This window comes from Carassius gibelio, chromosome A7 (assembly GCF_023724105.1).
Source record: "Carassius gibelio isolate Cgi1373 ecotype wild population from Czech Republic chromosome A7, carGib1.2-hapl.c, whole genome shotgun sequence".
In the NCBI taxonomy this organism is placed as follows: Eukaryota; Metazoa; Chordata; class Actinopteri; order Cypriniformes; family Cyprinidae; genus Carassius; species Carassius gibelio.
The window spans coordinates 41,759,545-41,783,575 of record NC_068377.1 but is presented as its reverse complement, the minus strand read 5'-3'; the positions used below and the strand labels follow the sequence as shown (position 1 = coordinate 41,783,575).

The window sequence follows — 24,031 nt, the reverse complement described above, 5'->3', positions numbered from 1 at the left end:
TAAGTTAAAATAAGTAATATCTTAAGTATAATTTCATGCATATAGTAATGCATTTGATTTTACTTAAAGGAATGTATTTGTATTTTACTTAAAGGATAGTTTACCAATATCAAAAACTTCATAATCAAGTAGGCTAATCACTGAGTAATCATTTACTCATTTTCATGTCTGTCCAAGCCTGCAGGATTTTATTTCTTCTATGGAACATAAAAATTATTCTAAAACCTTCCTATAATCCAATACTTTTTCCATGTCCCTCAAATATATGATTTTTGGCTTCCAATAACTACAATGGCTCATTTCACTGAATTTTACAAAAAACTATCATGACTAGTAATATTTATAAAACATATCATATATGGATTCGTTTAAAAAAAAATAAAAAAAGAGAGACTTCTTGTTGACTTCTGCTGTTTTCAGATTTTATTACTTAAACATAGTTTGTACTCTGCTCATGGAATAAAGAAAAGTATAAAAAATTGACACTGCTTTATTTAATATTGTGGGAAGAGGTCTTAAAGCCATCACATTTCACTGAATCATAATTTTGGATTGTGAGAAATCTAGATAAACGAAAAAAATATTAAGAATAAAAATCAAAGTATACTTTCATACTGTTTTGATGACTTAAAAAATACAAAATAGACAAAAAAAAAAAAATGGTTATTAAACATTTAAAAGTCACAACAAGAAAACCATGTGATGTTTCAGATGAAAGTTTAATTATTTAATAACAAATATATTATTGGCTGGAGTTTTTGTAAATGTTTTACAATAAAATCTTTAATCTTTAACTGTTATTTAATTAACAAAAGTACAAATAAAAGAATTTAAAAGATTAAATATATTTTGTAAATATAAAAACATTTTAATTTTGATGGCTGCAAAATAATAATAATAATAATTTTTAAAAATTAAATAAAAATGAAAGTGAAAGAACACCTCCTGCATGAAAAATAATCAAATTAGTAAGTAACCCCTGAATGAAATAACCAAAAAAATATTTAAAAGCTTAGAATATCTCAGCTCTAATGAATGCAAGTAATATAATTTTTGGGCTTTATTTTTTATTTTTTTTTGCTCATAAAACATAAAACAAAAATAAACACCATTATTTAGATTCTCCTGATTAAAAAGGGCCCAAAATCACCACAATCCATCATTATCTAAAGTTATTCCTCATGAAGTTATAACACATATTAAACTACACAGGAGCTTGGCAAAAAAAAATATAATAATAATAATAATCGTTGTCATATGTAATTTGAAAGGTCTCATAGTAAAATAAAACAAGTGTAATTATTTAGGACTTTGACTAAACTGGAAATTCAAAACAATTTCTAAACTGTCAAGGACTAAGAGAAAGGCTAGCTTGGTCCCAAATGCTGTAACTTTTGATTACTTCATGATATCACCATAAAATGTAATTCACATATATGAATAAATCATGTAGAACATAACCAAAAATTATTTCAGACAGGAACCACTTTGGCAAGTTTACTTGAGTATATTGAACACAATTTATCTTTGGTGGTATGGTTCCTTATGGGGGTTCTTTCTCCCAGAATAATTGAACATACAAGAGCTTTAACATTAACCCCCTGGAACCATGAATTTAGAAATACATAACAATTAAGACTTTTAATAAGTCTTTAAAGCAAACAGTGATAATCATATAGATGTGGCACGTCTATCCTGTAGCCTGGTCATGAAGATGGGTGTCTCTCTGCAATGAGGTCCATACCAGCTAAGATTTAGGAAGCCTTAGTGATCTGAAACAAAGAAGACGACAGCCAGAAGGTGCGCAGTAATGTGCTCATGCTTATAATGGGGAGGGAGGGAGGGTTGCGAGCCGTTGAGCATACTTACCGAGCAGTAGTGCCACGTGTATATATATGTCCCTTGTCTAATAGGAGAGAGGTGGTGATTGGAGCGATTTGACAGATGACCGCATCAGCTGTTCACAGCCTTTCCTCCATGGCCTGACTGAACTAACGCTGCACTCGATTTATCTTGAGATAAATATAAGAGAGATATAAAAAAATATCCCTTGACCACGCAAATTTCTCTTACATTTTATCATCTATTTCTCCACATGAGAATATTCAGAGGGCAAAGATTTTTTCCCCTAAAAATATAGAAAGATTTCTGTCAATTGATAGCATCCTTTTGACTCTCCTTGCTACAGTTTTTGAGTTATGAGTCATTATTTTTGTGTATGTCAAAGCAAAAACAATACCTTCACTGAGGTGAAGCTCCAGGGCCAAAAGTGTTCAAACTGTCTATAATCAGAGTAAATTGGTAATAGGTCAGGGTATCAGGTTTGACTCATCAGAAAGCTATACATCAATTCTATGCAGTGATGCCACGGATTCTCTCAGATAGTCAGAGACAATGGAAATGTGTGATGTGCTCAGATGAGTCCACTGGGAAAAACAGATGAGTTCTCAGTCCTAAAGACGAATGGGCCATCCATACTTTTACCAGTGACAGATGCAAAAGCAAACATTTGTTATTGGATGGGGTTTATCAGAGCAAGAGGCTTGGTGACTGGCATGTGTGAGGGTACACTGACTTCAGAATCAGAATGAGCTTTATTGCCAGGTATGTTTACACATACGAGGAATTTGTTTTCGTGACAGAAGCTCCGCAGTACAACAGAATGACAGCGACAGAACATAAAACACATAATAAAAGAATAAAAAATACAAATATGTAGACAGTGAATGACAATATACAAATGACAATTGTACGCAGGTATATTACAAAATGAAGTTATGTATGTACATTTGTATTATGTGCAAAATTTAAGTGTATACTAAGTATGTGTGTTAGATAAATAAAGTGTATATGAATATAAAGTGTAGTGTGTTCGCCGTTATTATCAGCTGTTCATAAGATGGATTGTGGATTGCCTGAGGGAAGAAACTGGTCCTGTGTCTGGTCGTTCTAGTGCTCAGTGCTCTGTAGCGTCGACCAGATGGCAACAGTTCAAAGAGGGAGTGTGCTGGATGTGAGGGGTCCAGAGTGATTTTAACAGGCCTTCTTCTCACTCTGGATAAGTACAGTTCTTGAATAGAAGGGAGAGTTGTACCGATGATTCGCTCAGCAGTCCGGACTACCCTCTGTAGTCTTCTGAGGTCAGATTTAGAAGCTGAGCTGAACCAGACAGTTACTGAAGTGCAGAGGATGGATTCAATGATGGTGGAGTAGAACTGTTTCAGCAGCTCCTGTGGCAGGTTAAACTTCCTCAGCTGGCGAAGGAAGTACAACCTCTGCTGGGCCTTTTTCACAATGGAGTCAATGTGATTGTCCCACTTCAGGTCCTGAGAGATGGTGGTGCCCAGGAACCTGAATGACTCCACTGCAGTCACAGTGCTGTTCATGATGGTGAGTGGGGGGAGTGCAGGGGGGTTTCTCCTGAAGTCCACAATCATCTCCACTGTTGAGCGTGTTAAGCTCCAGGTTTTGAGAGTGCACCAGACAGCCAGCTCTTTTACCTCCTGTCTGTAAGCAGACTCGTCACCGTCCTGAATGAGGCCGATGAGTGTGGTGTCATCTGCAAACTTCAGGAGCTTGACAGAGGGGTCCTTAGATGTGCAATCATTAGTGTACAGGGAGAAGAGCAGTGGGGAGAGGACAGAGCCCTGGGGAGCTCCGGTGCTGATTGTACGGGTGCTGGATGTGTATTTTCCCATCCTCACTAGCTGCTGCCTGTCTGTCAGGAAGCTGTTGATCCACTGACAGATGGAGGTGGGCACGGAGAGCTGATTTAGTTTGGGCAGGAGGAGGTTTGGGATGATCGTGTTGAAGGCCGAGCTGAAGTCCACAAACAGGATCCTCACATAAGTCCCCGGTCTGTCTAGGTGTTGCAGAACATAATGCAGTCCAATGTTTACTGCATCGTCCACAGACCTGTTTGCTCTGTAGGCAAACTGAAGAGGATCCAGCAAGGGTCCAGTGATGTCCTTCAGGTGGGCCAGCACCAGTTTCTCAAATGACTTCATGACTACAGACGTTAGAGCCACAGGCCTGTAGTCATTTAGTCCTGTAATTTTGGATTTCTTAGGGATGGGGATGATGGTGGAGCGTTTGAGGCATGAAGGGACTTCGCACAGCTCCAGCGATCTGTTGAAGATCTGTTGAAGATCTGTGTGAAGATGGGGGCCAGCTGGTCAGCACAGGATTTCAGACAGGCTTGGAGGCATTACATGTCATTATTGTACAGAGACATATACTGCCATCAAGATGACATCTTTCAAAAGAAGTCCATGGTTATTAGACAAAGACAACACCAGCTCTCATTCTGTCCTTCTCTCATTCATGTGCTACAACAGCATGGTTTCGTAGAGACAGAATGAATGTTCTAGATCAGTCCAGATCTGTCTCCTATATTGAACATCATGAACCCTGACCCATCATGAAAAGGACATCCAGGCATCTTCGATTTACAAACAATTAAACATTGTAATTTAAATGAGTGGCTGGGACACAGTGTTAAACATGTCTCTGTCCCAGTTATCTTATATTTACAGATTACCAATTATTTGGTCAGTGAAAACATTGAACATCTTTTCTTTGCACTTTTGCCAATCAAATAAACAATAGAGTTACGATTTTATTATAAGATCTTGATTTTATTGCATTTTAAAAATCTTTTTCTGATTTGGGGTTGTATTTAATCATATCTTAATGTTTTTGTCTTATTGATGTCTAAAAGTTAATGTAATGATAAATATAAGATTCAAAGATTTATATGTACTGTAATTATATAAAACTATACTGTAAGCGCACCATAGTTATGCAAATTAAGTAGATCATCGCGTTTGATTCAATTCATGAGGAATTAAAACTTCTGGAAGCACATTGGGTTCAAATCAATCCCATGGCGCCATCTAGTGGACAACATTAATATCACAGCCTTAGCGTCCCAAATATCATAAATTAATAAACCTAAGCATGTTTGCTTAGAACGACTTTGTTCTCCACGCAATTTAATGTTAAAGATCGAATGTCTAATGAATATATATTATAAATACAACTTTATTTGTTAAAATTACACTCTTCTATGTCAAGATCACAAGGAACCAAGAAAGAAATGTAATTCAAGCAGAAATCATGCATTTGCTCTCAGTTTTTCCCTACTGTTTGTAGCATCCAAGCAAACTGAACATTAATGTGCTTGTACTTCACTTCAACACCAACTTAACAGATAAACATAATTTATCAAACATAAAATAGACTTTATGCAGTTATTATTATGCACTATTACCACGTTTTGGGAAATATCTAAATAACAACCTGTTACAAATGCATCTACTGTAATGCAAACTTTACATTTCGTGTAAAGCGAAGTATACTGAGACGATGTATATATCAGGCGTCTTGTGAGGCAACGTAGCTAGTTCATACGCACTTATAACACATATTATTTTTGATAAATTTCTTACGTACGCCGTCGTCACGTCGCCGCCTATGATTGGTTCCAACAGTGACGTCACCGTGACGTCGCCGCGGGTCTGTCGTCTGCCCTCCCATTCAATCCCATTCAAAAATGGACACGGACTGACGGCGACGGAAGGGTCGACTGCTCCTTCTCCTTCTCCTGCTAGATTTGGCAGATTTCACACTTCATACAAACCTCTCCAGTCCGGCTTTGTTGGTACCATGATGCTGTTCATCAACTTTCTTTGTCAACTCAGGCTTTGCTTTGATCCTGAGTTTGTGGAGCGCGTGCACATGAAAATGTGACATCACTGGTGAACAGTCAGTCATGGCCTTGCAATACAAAGCAGGTTTGATTTACTTCTCGCGAGAGACCTAGCGAGATTCAAAACTGAAGGTTAAAGGTTTTGCTAAAGGTGAGATTGATGAATATGACAAATTTAAACGTCATATGAAATATGAAGGAGGACAAATAAAATAAATTATCTTGCTTTATCTGTGAAGTCACAAGTGAAACTCGTTAACTTAGTTTACACATTTGAAAATATATAGTGATAGATACTCAAACATGTAAGGTCAGATTTTATATTTTTTAAATAGTGCAATCTTTTGATCTGTATCTTATCTGTATACATTACTATTTAAAATAAACGATTTATAATAACTGTTAAAGTAAAATTGCTTGTGTGTAAAAGATAAATAATGATATGAATCACAATAATTATATGAATCATAAAAAGACTCAGTAATTATCTTTTTTTTTTTTTTTAGCATTAGTGACCTTTAATTTGGAGCAAGATTAAGTGGCATGACTGTGTAAGACATGTGTCACTTCTTTCACACCTGATTGGTCCAGCTTCAGTTTGAGATCTCTAACCCAGAACATATCTGCTCCAGAACAGGTTAGCTGTGGAGTGTAAGTTATTATGGCAATGAACGCAGCTAAAAGCCAAGCCACTTACATGGTACCTAAAACCCAGGATTGGTGCAAACTAAACTGAAACTTACCTGGCTAGCCAAATAATCCGGCTTCATGGTACAGGCCCCAGGTCTTGATGCTCAATTCTGATTTGATTATATATCCAATGTTTTTTGGCTGTCCATTTATGCGTTCTTTCAATTGTGACCCATGTCCAATTCATGTCTTTACACCTGCCATACCATCTGAAACTTTGCGCATGCGGTGTTATTATTTAGGCTACCACCTCCACATGTGCTTCCTCATGAGAATAATGTGACTTGTGCTGACAAAACGAGTCACAATGAGCAATTAAGAAAATAAAAAATAAAAACCGAGGGAAAAAATATAATTCTCCATTAAAAGACCTTCAGAATGATTTATGATTTGTTGGAATCAGACAAAAAAATTACTGAATCACCCATTTGAAGTCGACAGTGAAGTCCTTAATCTTTTCTTATTATTAATTAGAATACTAATAATCACAATACTGCTATTTATTGTATTGTATCTTTGCTATTATAAATAAGAACAGATACAAAAAAACAAAAAAAAAAACCAAAAAAAAAAAACCAGTACAGGTAGCCTAGAAAGAAAAAAAAATGCATTACCTTTATAATGTTATATCTAAACTAAAGCATTAATGTACGGAAACAATCAAAAGTAAAAACAACTTGTGTGTTCATTATAAATAAATTGATTATTACAACTAAAAAAGCAGTTCAGTGAAGAGAAGCGAGTGATGTCCTCTTTTTTTGATTATGATAATTATGCAAACATCTTATACTGTAATGCATGGAACTACATTCTGTACAATGTTCATACCTCACATAAAACCATTCTACTGCAGCATTTTTGGAGATAAGGGACACTATCACACTTTAGAAGGCTATAAAGACTTAATTTCTAATAAATATAAACAAAAACAATGGCCGGTTCTTGTTCAGAATGTTGCTTTAGTGGGCTATAAGGACCCCATTTCTAATAAGTAGAAAAAGCCAAATGTTAATTTCCTATAAGGGACATTCCATACTAAATGCACACCTCATATCAAATAATTTTACTACAGCATTTTGCAGATATGGGTCCATATGGAGATTTAGAGGGCTATAAAGTCAACATTTCTAATAAGTAGGAAAAAAACAATGGTCAGTTCCTATAAGGGACATTCCATACTATATGCACACCTAATATAAATCATTTTACTGCAGCTTTTTGAGATAAGGGACCATATGGTGTTTTAGGGGGTTTTAAAGACCCCATTTCTAATAAGTAGAAAAATCTAATGGTTAGTTCTTATACTGGACATCACATACTATACGCACACCTCATATCAAACTATTTTACTGCTGCTTTTTTTTGAGATATTAGACCATATGGAGTTTTAGAGAGCTTTAAAGACCCCATTTCTAATAAGTATAAAAAAAATAAAGTGACATTCAGCCAAGTATGGTGACCCATACTCAGAAATCATGCTCTGCATAGTGCACACACACACATCAGTGAACAGTCGTGGTATTGCTGGCCTGAGATTCGAACCCACAACCCTAGGGTTAGGAGTCAAACTCTCTAGCCACTAGGCCATGACTCCCCCCTAAATGGTTAGTTCTTATAATAATTGTAACTCAATAAATGTAACTGTAACTCAAATTGCTCAAAGAAGTCAATGCTAGTTTTGATGGAAAGGTGTCAGAATACACAGTGCATCTGTAAGGTCCAGGCACTCGGCCCAAGGAAGGCATCCGGTGCTGGATGAAGGTTTCCTGCGTGTTCAGTCTTTCAGCGCTTAGAGTTATTCAATTTAGGTTAAACTCAAATCATTTTATTATTTAATCTGACTCCATTTTAATATGACCGCGAATTTAGGTTGGAATGCAAATTGGTTGTACGTCTGTTTCTAATTAGTAGGCCTATTCTTCTGACGTTTGATTATTATGGTTAAACTCTTTAGTTTATATTAACTTGTTAATTCGGGTGCTCATGTCTCTAACAAGGATTCAACGTGATCAACTAGAGTCAATAATTACAGAGTAAAACAGGATAAAATCAAATGTAACAATTTATTATCAGTCAGGTAAATATGTTATGCCAATTACATATCCAATTGAAACACATCAAATCATATCAATACAAAACATCAAATTCTCAAAGATGAATCTACAAGTAGAATATGCATACCTGACCTTAGAAAATACATAGTATGAAGTGAAGAGACACACACCACACTACGGGCTTTCTGGCTACAGAAATCACCCTGATCCTCTTGCTGCAATCGTTTAAATACCTCAGACCAAGACAAACATCCCCCGAGATGGAGAGAGGAACTGACCATTGGAATTTGCATTAACTCAGGTCCCAAGCCTGGGTGGTTTCCACTATTGAGCTAAGACCGGGCGTGCTAGTGCGTGCCAGGGCCAGTCGTGTTTCCACTGTCACTTCCGGGGCTTGATCGTGCCTCGCCGGGGCTTCCTCGGGGCCAACGGCCAGGTTTTTTCGGCCCGACGAAATCCTTGGGCCAAAGCGGGCCAGCTGGGGTTAGAGGACGAGTCATGAACAAAGGCGGAGTTTCTCAGCGTCTGGAGAGCGTCAGCGCTGAGGATTATTTCAGAAAGATAACAGCGATATAACTTTAGCATTAAAGACGTTTTAAAATCAGTTGAGTTTAAAAATCACTCTTAGTCAGCAGCAAGTGTTTGAAATAACTTGATCCAATGTGGATTATAATCACTAAACAAGGCAGAAATATTTATAAGCTATGAAAAAGACTATGCACGCTGGGCATTAACATTAAACATGGTAAATATGACCGCTTGAAGAAATCAGACGTCAGCTTCTTATCTACTATGCATGCTAAACATTAACATTACCATTGTAAACATGGTAAATGCAACCACTTGGAGAATTCAGACGTCAGCTTCTTATTCTCTATCACAATTGTGTATTTATTAAGTAACATTTTATCTGTCGCCTTGTTTCGTGAGTTTAGCTCCACGTTGCATATAATCAAAATATAATAATGATTTTTGTTAGGGAGCTTTTATAAAAGTAGAGAGTCTGCGCTGAGGATCATTTCAGAAAGATAACAGCTATAACACCAGCATTAAACACTTTTTTAAATAAGTCGAGCTCAAAACTCAATTTCAGTCAGCAGCGAGTGTTTGAAATAACTTGATCCAATGTGGATTATAATCACCATACAAGGCAGAAATATTTATAAGCGATGAAAAAGACTATGCACGCTGGGCATTAACATTAAACATGGTAAATATGACCGCTTGAAGAAATCAGACGTCAGTTTCTTATTCTCTATCACAATCGTGTATTTATTTAGTAACTTATACTATCTGTCACAAGCCTCGTCTCGAGAGTTTAGCTCATGTTGCCTAGCATAAAAATATAATATTGTTTTTGTTCGGGAGCCTTTATAAAAATAGAGATATTATGATTCATTATTAATGTGATGTATAGGCTACAAATAAACAGAAACAGACTTGACTGAATAAGCAGGCTATTTTCATAAGCGTTAAAAATAAATAAATAAAATAGAAATAAGTGTATTTATGTGTGATTAATTTTGAGTCTTTTTAAATTAAATCAATATGATCAATGTATCACTTATTCTACAGTTAAAACATCGATGCTTTTGAATTTGAATATATAACAAAGCATGCAAACAAACGGCCTCTTTTATCATGTTGTTTTGTGATCGCGCATGTTCCAGTGACTTATTTCTTAGTTTTCTGATAACTTCTCTTTGATGGTGAAATAATGAGGTTCCATGATGTTGTTCTGAGAGGCATGTAAAGGGCGTGTTTTAGTGACGTGCAGCGGTGCTTCAAGCTCCTCTGTGGAAACCCTGCGCTATTCTGGCCTCGTGCTACTGGCCCGGGGCTATGAGCCCCGCCAGGCCCGCTTTAAGCCCTGGCTCGCACTGGCCCGACAGTGGAAATGCGGTTAATGGGAACAGGGGGTAATTTACATGGAGGGCCCTAGGAAAGGGCACTCCCATCACAATAATCAAGATATCTCTTGACTCTTCAGATCTGTATTATCTTCTAATCTACTTTTGTGAGTTTGAGACCATTGTACCAGTTGCACTAAGACATTTCCAATGATACTAGACATGAGTGTTAATTCACTTGACATTTTCACGTAATCATTTTGAGCAGACTGAGTAGAAGGAAGAATGGGTGAAGTGATTTAAAATGAAACAAATGGCCAGAAGGGAAGGTGGTCTCCTGCTCCTCCACTCTGTGGGGTGTCTCGAAGATGCCCGTGTATGTTGTATTGTCTGTTTCTCAGGAGATCAAAGTATCTCAGGTTCTTTCGTCCTTACACATCGCAGTTTGCTGCATATTAGCCAACATAGACGCAAACCATTCAGGGTGCCCATGCTGAACCCTATTCACCGCTGAAAGCACCAACAGTGGGCACCTGATCATCAGAACTAGACGCACTATGGAAAAAAGGCAAGCCGGCGAAGGTGGTGTGATGCTTTGGGCAATGTTCTGCTGGGAAAAAATGGGTCCTGCCATCCATGTAAATAATAATTTGACTCGTACCCCCTTCCTAAACATTGCTGCAGACCATGTACAGCCTTTCTTGGAAACGATATTCCCTGGTGGCTGTGGCCTCTTTCAGCAGGATAATGTGCCCTGCCACAAAGGAGCACAACAACGAGTTTGAGGTGTGGACATGACCTCCAAATTCCCCAGATCTTAATCTAATCGAGCTAATCTAATCTAATCGAGTGGGATGTGCTGAACAAACGAGTCTGATCCAAAGAGTCCCCACCACACAACTTAGAAGGATTTAAATGATCTGCTGCTAACATCTTGGTACTAGATACCACAGCACACCTTCAGGGGTCTAGTGGAGTCCAGGACTCGATGGGGCAGGGGCAAGGCTGCTTTGGCAGCAAAAGTGGGACCAACACAATATTATGAAGGTGGCCATAATGCTATGCTTGATTGGTGTATAAAGACACTTTACCATAGCAATTTGGAGTTCAAAATCAAGAAAATTCTCAGAAACTCTAGTTTTGAGAATTATTTCAAATAATTCGAAAGAAAAGGCAATTTCTTCCAAAGTTCTTCCTACATTTTCAGCAAACCTAATGTGAAGTCTGTGTACTGTGGCAGTTTGAAGTAGCATTCATTCATACAGAACAAAACACTCAAAGAGGTTTTTAATATTTCCTAATTTTCGCAACCTATAGAAAAGTTTTTTTTAAATAACTAGAAAAAAAATAATGTCATTTTCTTGCAATGTACCTCATACTCTATCAGCACAGCTAATCAGAAGTCTGTTTACTGTGGCAGTTCGAAGTTGCATACATCCAAATTAAGAAAATTCTTAAAGACTGTAGATTGTTTCTCCAGTTTTGAGGCTTATAGAAACATCAGTTTAAATATGTAAATTAAAATAATGGCCTTTGCATGCAAGGCACTCCCTACTCTATAAGCAAATATGAAGTTACACACACTTGTCTGTCACACAATACCTCACACACTGTCTGAACACCAAATATGGAGTCTTTGCTCTGTGAAAGTTTAGAGTAGCGTGCATTCTCACTTAAAGTTCAGTTCTAAACCCAAACTAATTAACTGTGCATTCACACCAGACGCTACGTGCATGAATAAATCACACTATTCACGCGTAGTTTGACGCTTGAACATTTTGAGGTTAGGCCCATTACATAGTCAACACATTGGCACGCATTCACTTCCCCAAGGCTACGCATCGAGACAAACTCCCCATCCTGATCTCTTCTTAGATTTAAATTCTGAACATACCACCGCCTATCTCTGCACTGCCCTTGTTGCTGCCGATGTAAAATCAGCAATAGAATGAACTCCTCTTCAGTTGCCATTGTGATCTGAATATCATGTGACCCGACTCAACTTATATCACCTGACTCTACTACCCCCTTTTGCGTGAGCCGTGTATTGCATACACCCATCACCCGTGACGCTTGCGTCCACTGTCTAGACTATGAAAGGGAGCACGTAGCTCACGTTGCTTTCTTGCATAGCTCGTGTTGACTATGTAACGGCCCTTATTCGCTTCAAATTAACTTCACAACAGACGCAATTTTGCATCATGGGAGCTTCTGCCAGTTGAGTTCACGCAGCGTTGTGATTTCAGCCGCCATTTCTATTCAGATAATTTTCAAAATATTACTGTTATCGTGTCATGAAATGAAGTTTTAAAAGTATTTCAGGAGAGAATGTAGATTTTTTAAACTCAAATATGCAGTTTATTTATAAAGACAGCGTCTATTTAAAAATGTATTTCGCTGATTTCCAGAGACGAGCTCAATGTGATCAGCGAGAGTTCAGTGATCATGTATCCGTCGAGAGCAGTCTATACTCACCCAAAAGTAAGAACAGATCAACTCGGCTAGACCTTCTGATATGTACCGCCGGCTCTGATGTCTCTTTAGTGGTTCAAGATAAAATATAACTTGTTTGGGGTAAATCTAATCTTTGGTGTTTATTCAATTAATCTATTAGTATGATATATATACAAGCAATATAATTTTTATATTGTGTCATTCCCACTGCCCCATTCACGCGAAACAGGCCACAGGTTGTCTATTCACGTCTTTACATTGACTTAACATTGAAATTACTCGCACCAGCCAAACGCTCTATCCGTGTCTAGTGTGAACCCATCATATGAGTCAGGAACAATAGATAGTTACAGACAGATTTGCTGGAGCAAGATTGACACTGAACTCTGCAGTAGAGGTAGTATTATGTGCCTTTTAAAAATAGTCAGTGTCCCTACGTAAGTGGTTAAATAGCATATTGTTGTGAGGATATATGAGCATACATGTTACTCCAAACTGCCACAGTACACAGATTTCATTTTAGCTGTGCTGATAGAGTAGGAGGTGCTTTGCATGAAATGGCCATTGTTTTCCTCTACTTTTATAAGCTGACATTTCTATGTCTCAAAATTATACTTATATATACTATAAGATCTCAGAATTGATTCTGAATGCATGCAACTCCAAATTGGTTTGATAAAATGTTTTTATATAAAGGCTGCAAATATTAGGTGAGGTTCCTTGTGGAAATGTATTCTTATTATTTATTGGAATGGATAAATGTACAGTTTTATAACTCTATATGTGAAATAATTGCTTGCTCCTAAAAAGAAATCATACAGTAAAATCTTTTCCATTGATTCACTCATAGATTTTAGAATTTCATAGTAAGAACTCACCACTGGTTTTTACTACTTATTAATAATGGGTTTTTTATAGCCCTCTAAAGTGTCATGGTCCCATATCTCAAAAATGCTAATGCAAAAGTATTTCCTATGAGGTGTGCAGAGAGCATGGACTTTTCCATATAAGAACTGACCATTTATTTATTTTACTTATTAGAAATGGGGTTTTTATAGCCTCCAAATGCACCATATAGTCCCATATCTAAAAATAATGTTGCAGTAAAATGGTTTGATATGAGGACTGCATATATTATGAGATGTCCAGTATAAGAACTAACCATTAGCTCTCTCTACTTGTTAGAAATGGGTCCTTTTGAGGCCTCTGAAGTGTAATAATGTGTCATATCTCAAAAATGCTGCAGTAAAATGTTTCTATATGATGTGTGCATTAGGGATGCACTGAATCCAGATTTTTTGGGTTCGGCCGAATACTGAATCCACTGTTTAAGATTCGCAGAATCCAAAACAAATACAGAATCCTACTCGCATCCTCATTTTATTAACACAGTAAAACACATTAATGAAGTAAACAACGTCAACAGAAGTGTACTTTTCATTTTATTTTAACTGAAAAAATCACAGATCTTGGTGGCACACAGAGGTTGATCTTTGCCATTTTTGTCAGCAGTGGAAATCACTGCCGGTTTGTCTTCCCCCACTGAAGAGGGTCCTCTCTAAGAGGAATCAAAGGCTCACCGAGAAAAAAGCTTATCTCCACATCATCGCCCAATGTGACTGGCTCTGTATTGCTACAGAACGGTCCTCATGTAAACACCATCACGTAATCAACGGGCGTGTGACGTCGACCAGCGTAGCGCAAGACTAAGGTTCGGTTCGGTGGAAAAAAAAATCTGAGGTTCGGCCGAAACCGAACCTCGTTAAAAAGCCCAGTATTCGGCCGAATCTGAATCCTGCATTTGGTGCATCCCTAGTGTGCATATAGTATGGAATGTCCTGTATAAGAATTAACCATTAGCCTTTTCAAGTTATTAGAAATGAGATCTTTATAGCCCTCTAAATTGTAATAATGTGTCATATATTGAAAACACTGCAGTAAAATAGTTTCATAAGAAGTGTGCATATAAAATGGAATGTCCCTTACATGAAATGACTATTGCTTATTTCTACTTATTAGAAATGGGGTCTTTATAGCCCTCTAAATCACCATATAGTCTCATATCTCAAAAATGCTGCAGTAAAATTGTTTGATATGACATATGGATATAGTATGGGATGTCCCATATAAGAACATTTACATTTAATCATTTAGTGGATTCTTATATCCAGAGTGAATTTCAAATGAGAAAAAAAATGACCATTGTTTTTTTCTACCTAGTAGTAATGGTGTCTTTATAGCCCTCTAAACACCATATGGACCCATATCTAAAAAAATTCTGCAGTAAAATGGTTTGATATGAGGTGTGCACATAATTTGTAATATCCCTTGCAGGAAATGACCATTGTTTTTACTACTTATTAGTAATGGGGTCTTTATAGCCCTCTAAAGTGCCATATGGTTTCATATATCAAAAATGCTGCAGTAAAATAATACAAATTACCATTCCTTACATTTATATAGCGCTTTTCTAGGCACTCGAAGCGCTTTAAAATTAAAATTTAATTTGAGGTGTGCGTATAGTATTGGACATCCCATATAAGGTCTAACCATTAGCCTTTTCTATTCATAAGAAATGGGGTCTTTATAGCCTGTGAATTGTAATAATGTGTCATATCTAGAAAACGCTGATTTAAAATGTTTTCATATGAGGTATGCATGAAGTATGGGACTTCCCATATACAAACGGAACAATCATTTGTTTATTAGAAATGGGGTCTTTGTAGCCCTCTAAATCAAATAATTTCCCATTTCTCTTTTTCTATGAATCCTGCTATGATTTGAAAGGCCGTAAAATATAGCAAAACACAACCATGAAAACACCAATAAATAACACAAATATTATAGCAGAAGTAAAAAAAAAGAAATCGAGAAATGTAATCTTGTTATATTATATGTAAATTCTGGGTGTCTAAATGAAAAGTGCACTGAAAGAGGTTCTCTCTGTTCTTGCCAGTACTGTGATCATGGTTATATGCGCACCCACAAATTACAATCGCGGCTGGCTTGACCAAGTTTTTCTGAACTGCGGCTGGCTTGACTGCAGTCCTTTATAGGAAGCGTGAATGTCTCACAGTATGAAAACTTTAGCATGACGTGGAAAAAATATATTGGAGTGAGTTTGTGTAACGCTGAGTCAGGGACGTTATGATCCATAAGCAGCTTTATTTCAATAATCAACAGAGTAAACAGAAACAGGTAGACAAATCAGAATCATAAACCTTGACAGAGCGTAGAATCAGGGCTGGCGGCTGGCAGGCAGAGGCGAGAGAACAAGGCAGAGGTCGATAAGGCAGGCGGCAGAGAATCAGAGTCCAATAATCAGTCCAGGTCATACACGGAAGATCCAACAGTGGGAAAACGCTCGGTAATGTCTGCATGGGCAAAACAAGACTTCGCGTTTGAGAGAACAGGGCGAGTTCCTTAAATAGGGGATGAAGATGAGCGACACCTGTGCAGGTAATCAGCCCCAGGTACGGGGTGTATGGGAAATGGAGTTTGAAGGAGGTTAATACTCGGGTGACGGTTCCCTCTGGTGGTGATCGGAGAGAGCCACAGAGGCTGTGTTTGTGACAGTTTGTTACTTTATTTTATTAAACTGGATAAATTGTCACACCTTTTATATTTTATGTGGTGTCATTATTTGATAAAAACAAAGGTTATTTATTGTATGTTCATTTTGATATTTAATTTACTGTATACCCTTTAAATTTCTTACTGAAAGAACAACAGCAGCAATATGGTGTAACATTTAATTGAAACACATGTATTTGGTAATTGCTACCTTATATTTTTACTCTTTCCTTTCATTCTTTAAAAAAAACCCAGGTCTTCAACACCAAGTCTCATTGCAATTTCTTTCTAGGAATTAAATGCTTTCTCTGAATCTTTGAAGTCTCTCCGCGAGCGATCGTACAGGTGCAGATATATCTGTGATGCTCAGCTATTTGACACTCCAGTGTATTCAGGAGATGTTGCTCTCCTGTAGGGCCTCCACAGAATGAGGAACAAACTGAGGACAAAAAATAAATAAATAAAAACACACACATCAAAGAAGGTTTCAGGAGTTTCTGAACACACCCATTGATTGCGTAACTGCCATGGACCAATGGAAGCTCAAAGGTAATTAGGAGCCAAAGTGAACTTCCCCAGAAAGTATGCTCTGGTCAGCTGTTTCGAACCGCTGAAACAAACTTCATTTTGGCCTGATTTTGTTCGGAATGACGTCATATCAGTTAATTCTTCGATTTTGTTTTAAGTATGGACCGAATGCTTCCTGAAAGGGGTCATATGATGTTGCTAAAAAGAACATTATTTTGTGTATTTGTTGTAATGAAATGTGTTTATGCATTGTAAGGTAAAAAAAAAACATTATATTTTACATACTGTACATTATTGTTTCTCCCATATGCCCTGCCGTCTGAAACACGTTGATTTTTACAAAGCTCATCGTTTTAAAAAGCGAGGTGTGGTCTGGTTGGTCAGATATCCAGTGTGTTGTGATTGGCTGAATACTTCAAGTGTGTGACGGAAATGTTACGCCCCTCACCAGATTGTGATGCTGTGTCAAGTCACCTTTATTTATATAGCGCTTTAAACAAAATACATTGCGTCAAAGCAACTGAACAACATACATTAGGAAAACAGTGTGTCAATAATGCAAAATGATAGTTAAAGGCAGTTCATCATTGAATTCAGTGATGTCACCTCTGTTCAGTTTAAATAGTGTCTGTGCATTTATTTGCAAATCATATCAACGATATCGCTGTAAAAAAAAGTGACCCCAACTAAGCAAGCCAGAGGCGATGGCAGCAAGGAACCGAAACTCCATCAGTGACAGAATGGAGAAAAAAACCTTGGGAGAATCCAGGCTCAGTTGGGGGTCAGTTCTCCTCTGACCAGACGAAACCAGTAGTTCAATTCCAGGCTGCAGAAAAGTCAGTTCCGGTCTACCTAAATAATGCAGGCTAAAAATCCTTTAATGGATTTGGATATTAAAAGCATATTAGTATGTTAAGTTTAAGTCAGGTTAAAGAGATGGGTCTTGAATCTAGATTTAAACTGCAAGAGTGTGTCTGCCTCCCGAACAATGTTAGGTAGGTTATTCCAGAGTTTAGGCGCCAAATAGGAAAAGGATCTGCCGCCCGCAGTTGATTTTGATATTCTAGGTATTATCAAATTGCCTGAGTTGAGTTTTGAGAACGTAGCGGACGTAGAGGATTATAATGTAAAAGGAGCTCATTCAAATACTGAGGTGCTAAACCATTCAGGGCTTTATTAAATTAAATTAAATTAAATTAAATTAAATTAAATTAAATTAAATTAAATTAAGCAGACGCTTTTATCCAAAGCGATTTTTACAGTGCATTAAGGCTATCAATTTTTACATATCATAAGTAATAAGCAATATTTTAAAATCTATACGATGTTTGATAGGGAGCCAGTGCAGTGATGACAGGACCGGGCTAATATGGTCATACTTCCTGGTTCTAGTAAGAACTCTTGCTGCTGCATTTTGGACTAGCTGTAGTTTGTTTACTAAGCGTGCAGAACAACCACCCAATAAAGCATTATAATAATCTAAACTTGAGGTCATAAATGCATGGATTAAAATTTCTGCATTTGACATGGAGAGCATAGGCCATAGCTTAGATATATTTTTGAGATGGAAATATGCAGTTTTACAAATGCTAGAAACGTGGCTTTCTAAGGAAAGATTGTGGTCAAATAGAACAACTAAGTTCCTAACTGATGACGAAGAATTGACAGAGCAGCCATCAAGACTTAGCCAGTGTTGTAGGTTATTACATAACATCTCTGTTTTTTTTTTTTTAGAATTTACCAGTAAGAAATTACTTGTCATCCGGTTTTTTATATCGACTATGCATTCCATTCTTTTTTTAAATTGGTGTGTTTCACCGGGCCGCGAAGAAACATAGAGCCGAGTATCATCAGCATAACAGTGAAAGCTAACACCATGTTTCCTGATGATATCTCCCAAGGGTAACATATAAAGCGTGAAGAGTAGCGGCTCTAGTACTGAGCCTTGAGGTACTCCATACTGCACTTGTGATCGATATGATACCTCTTCATTCACTGCTACGAACTGATGGCGGTCATATAAGTACGATTTAAACCATGCTAATGCACTTCCACTGATGCCAACAAAGTGTTCAAGTCTATGCAAAAGAATGTTGTGGTTAATTGTGTCAAACACAGCAGAGATGTATAAAGTACTAGAGACCCATACTTGAGTAAAAGTACAAGTGCTCTATCAAAAAAGTGACTTGAGTAGAAGTTGAAGTGCTCTTTAAGCACCACACTTAAGTAGAAGTACTAAAGTATTCAAAAATTTTTGTACTTAAGTATTGCAAGTAGTCTATTTTAAAATTTACTACTCAAGTACTGAAAGTAAAAGTAGAAGTATTGTGTTATGTAGCTATTAAAGAAAGTAGTCAAAAGTTTGAACATATTGTTTTTACTATTTCAAATGATTAACCTAAAGGACAATCAAAATTCCTTTGACAGTAACTTCTTGTAAACAAAAAACGGTTACTAGTGTTAGTTAGCCCAATTTGCAAAATGATGTCATTAATAACTTACCCTCATGTTGTTTCAAACCCATAAGACATCAGAGGGTCATTTAGAATTTTTTGAAGCATCGAAAATACATTTTGGTCCAAAAATAGCAAAAACTACGACTTTATTCAGCATTGTCTTCTCTTCCGTGTCTGTTGTAAGACAGTTAAAAACAAAGCAGTTTGTGAATCATTCGATGTAACCGGATCTTTTTGAAACAGTCCACCAAATCGAACTGAATCGTTTTAAACGGTTCGCGTCTCCAATACGCATTAATCCACAGATGAATTAAGCTGTTAACTTGTTTAATGTGTTGAACTGCTGTGAAGAGAGAACTGAAGATGAACACCGAGCCGAGCCAGATAATGACTCGTTCACGAACCGTTTCTGTCAGACGCGTCCGATTCGTGAACCGGGGAGCTGATGATACTGCGCATGTGTGTTTTAGCGTGAAGCAAACCGACACACAGAGCGTCTGAAACGAACTGATTCTTTTGGTGATTGATTCTGAACTGATTCTGTGTTAATGTTATGAGCCCAGGTGCAGTCAACGCCATTACGTCGAGCGCAAAAGAATCGGTGAACTGTTTTCTTCAACTGGTTTATTGAATCGAACTGTCAGAAAGAACTAACGTTACTGGTCATCCGAGAACCGATGCAACCGGTTCTTGACTCGTGAACGATTCATTATCTGTCTCAGCTCGGTGTTCATTTCTCTCTTCACAGCAGTTCAGTCAGCATGCGCAGTGTTCTTAATCGCTTGTTTCGCTCAATGATGTGCCAGCTTCATCAAACCTGCCATCTACAGTTCTGGCAGTGGTTTGTAATGGAATGATTCGTAACATTATTATAATTGTAACGAGTAACGATGCAGCACATAAAAAAAATATCGGAGTAAAAGTATTAAACTCAGCGAAAATATGTACCGAAGTAAAAGTGGAAGTAGGAGAAAAATATAATACTCTAGTAAAGTACAGATACCGCCTTTTAGTACTTAAGTACAGTGGTGAAGTAGTTCTACTTCGTTACTATACATCTCTGCACAGCACTAAGATCCAATAAAACTAATAGAGAGATACACCCACGATCAGATGATAAGAGCAGATCATTTGTAACTCTAAGGAGAGCAGTCTCAGTACTATGATACGGTCTAAATCCTGACTGGAAATCCTCACATATACCATTTTTCTCTAAGAAGGAATATAATTGTAAGGATACCACCTTTTCTAGTATCTTGGACAGAAAAGGGAGATTTGAGATTGGTATATAATTAACTAGTTCTTTGGGGTCAAGTTGTGGTTTTTTGATGAGAGGCTTAATAATAGCCAGTTTGAAGGTTTTGGGGACATATCCTAATGACAATGAGGAATTAATAATAGTCAGAAGAGGACCTATGACTTCTGGAAGCACCTCTTTTAGGAGCTTAGATTGTAACAAGTTGAAACAAGTTTATACAATTCTTCCTCTCCTATAGTAGAGAATGAGTGGAACTGTTCTGATGTGATACTGTAGCTGATGGTTGAATGGTTACAATTTTATCTCTAATAGTATTGATTTTAAGAAGAAAGTAGTTCATAAAGTCATTACTGCTTTGATGTTGGGAAATGTCAACACTCAGTAAACATATCTCAGTTCTGATTGGCTGATTAGAATATTGTTCCAGGATCAACATGGATGTTGATCCAGGAACATGTTGTACATGGTGAAATCACACTCACCGCCGCAGCACAACGATACAAAGCCAATAAAACCCATCACAAACAAGGCATTTGTAGCACTCAGTGGGGACATAATTACTGATTATAATGACTTATACTGTTTTTTTTATGTGTTGAGTTGTGTATCACGCTGCGTAAACATTAAACCATATCTGCAGTTGTGATCGGAGAAACAAAAACAGGTTTTACTCTACACTGCTCCAAACTCACATTTTAATCATCAGTGGTAAATTCTTTAAATATGAAAACGTACTTACAGGCTGTGAGTCAGAAGCACCAGACTGTCCTTGCAAAGTTGCAACTGCTCAACAGAATAAACCCCAACAGGGTGATCAGGACTCAGACGTGAAGAGGCTTATTACAAGGCTACTTGCCACATAAATAAATAATTAGACAAAAATATTAGCAAAATATTGATTTGAGTTGATATATTTGAACGCAAAGCTTCTGTGAAGACAGCAGCAACATTTCAAACATTTTACACAACTGACATTTAAGGCAAACGGTGCAGTCAAACCACGTATTACATTTCACCACAAAATAATTAAGGCAATAAAATAATTAAGATGGAAATGTTTAAGACCTTACAAGTTTGTTAGTTCTCTTACAATCCATTACAACTTACAAAGCAATCATAGAAAAGTGAAATTTTCTGTTCTCATGCATATCTCCAGATCTTCTGGATTCCTGTTAAAATGTCTCTCTCTCTCTCTCTCTCTCTCTCTCTCTCTCTCTCTCTCTGTCTCTCTCTTTCTGTCAAGTTCAAGTTCAAGTTCAAGTTGCTTTATTGGAATGACATTTGAGTTACAGTATTAACAGAATAAAATATAAAATATTATTACACCATCAAAGTAAAAGGAAACAAATACAAAAGAAAAAATAAATGAATAAACCAATACAATAAAAATAACAACAGCAGATAATATTTCTTATATTAATAATAGTACTTATATACAATTGATAATATTAAATAACACAGTTGAATACAATAAATTATCCCTTTCGTATGGTGTGTATGGTGTATATTTTGCAACTAGTTTAACTGCTGTCTCATTCTCTCCAAGTATTTAGAGTATTTTCATTTAGAGTCATTTAGAGACAAGAATGAAGGATTCAACGCTTCAAACTGTGGGAAGAATGTTTCTCTTGTAGTGCTGTATTTGGGACAGACCAGAAGGAAGTGTTTCTCATCCTCTGTTTGATTCAGCTCACAGTGTTTGCACTGTCTCTCTTCTCTCGGGAGCCAGGATCTTTTATGTCTACCAATCTCTACCAATCTTGATCACTGAGTCGATATTTTGAAAGGATTTGTCTTTCTTAAAATTGCTTGAGTGATAAGTCATTTGCCAGTTTTGTGGTTCTGTTTAGGGCTGAATTCTGTTTAGGGCTGAATGAGTTTTTTTTCATCATAATTATACTTCAGATTTTTGTCAATTAGTTTCTGAATGTTGGGGTTGTGAACACTTCTGTTTACCCTTAGGATGTTTTTGGCAAATTCCATTTGTGTTCTTTCTATTAAACTTTTGTCCCAGTTTTCAAATTGTAATATTGGTCCCCAAATTTCACTCCCGTACAGTAAGATTGGTTTGACCAACTGCGTGATATAATTTAATCCATGTTCTAATTGATAGTTTTAATTGGCCAAACCGTGCTTTAATGGCATAAAATGCCCTCTGTGCCTTGTCATTGAGGGTCTTGACGGCCAGACTGAAGCCCCCTGATGCTGAGATCTGGATGCCCAGGTCGTCTGCATACAGCAGGCACTTGACTTCAGAGTCGTGTAGAGCGAGGCCTGGGATGCTGTCGCAGCACTCCAGAGCTTCTGCCAGCTCGTTGATGTAGATGTTGATCTCTCTCTCTGTCTCTCTCTCTCTCTCTCTCTCTCTCTGTCTCTCTCTCTCTCTCTCTCTCTCTCTCTCTCAGTGTCGTTGACTGTGGTGGTTCCTCCTGATCCTATAGTGGCTCATGTGGGATCCACAGTGACTCTTCCCTGCTGGATCTCTCCTCCTGAGAACGCTGAAGCTCTGGAGATCCGCTGGTACCGTCAGGATCAGTTCAACAACCCTGTTCTCCTCTATAATCAAGGGAAGATCCAGGATATCCAGGAGGAATCGTACAGGAACCGAAGCTCTCTGGCTCTGCGGTCAGATCAGTCTGGTGGACTGAAGGATGGAGACATCTCTCTACAGCTGGAGAAACTCAGAGTACAAGATGGAGGTTTATTTCACTGTTATGTGAGCGGAGAACATTCATATGGGACTGAAGAGATGACTCTCAAAATCACAGGTGAGTCGTCTGTTTTCTGAGGAGCTGCACTTCTTTAAACTATAGTTCAGCCTAACCTCTTCTGCATAATAAAACTCATCATCATTGAGGACTGTTGATATAAAACTCATCCATATGACTAAATTCCAAGTCTTCCGGCTGAGAAACAGACTCAACTTGTCATCATTTGCAGAAAATGCTGACATCATGGCAACAAACACTGAGTAAGCAAACCGAGTTAAACTCAAGTTATTTGGAAAACTGTTATGATAACAGTGCTTTTTTTGTAGTGGTCAGCTGATTGATTCTTTGACAAACGATATTGATGCCGATATCATAAAAAACAAGGTGGCCAATGGCCAATATAAACCGATATATAATATGATATTATACTATTTAATTTCAAGACTACAAAAAAAAAAAAAACAACTCCCAGACATATCTGCTGCGATGGATTATTTCGTAAATAATATTTACTAAAATAACTATAAATAAATTATTAAAATAAATGGAAAACACTTTGTTGACATGTAGCTACAAAGTTACCTACAGTTAGTGAATGTAACCGATAAATCTGTAAAAAAAAAAAAAAAAAAAAAAAAGAAATGAACTATTATACTTTAAATAGTAGCTTCATGATTCTGTAATCCTGTTAAAGTCTCTTTTTTCACAAGTTTGGAGTTCATACTGCTGCAGTAAACAAAACATTCA

The 24,031-nt window shown here is 37.2% G+C and overlaps 1 protein-coding gene across 6 annotated transcripts in view; it reads left to right on the top strand.

Annotated features, from left to right (window-relative positions):
- LOC128017488 (butyrophilin subfamily 1 member A1-like) overlaps positions 1 to 24,031 on the top strand; it is a 165,706-nt gene that overhangs the window by 135,718 nt on the left and 5,957 nt on the right. For 3 of the 6 annotated variants that reach the window (XM_052602906.1, XM_052602907.1, XM_052602909.1), the window contains one exon: positions 22,979 to 23,341. The exons of the other annotated variants lie outside the window; for them this stretch is intronic. In XM_052602906.1, the coding sequence (XP_052458866.1) occupies positions 22,979 to 23,341 (363 nt within the window). The remainder of the gene's footprint in view (positions 1 to 22,978; positions 23,342 to 24,031) is intronic. 6 annotated transcript variants of the gene reach the window in all.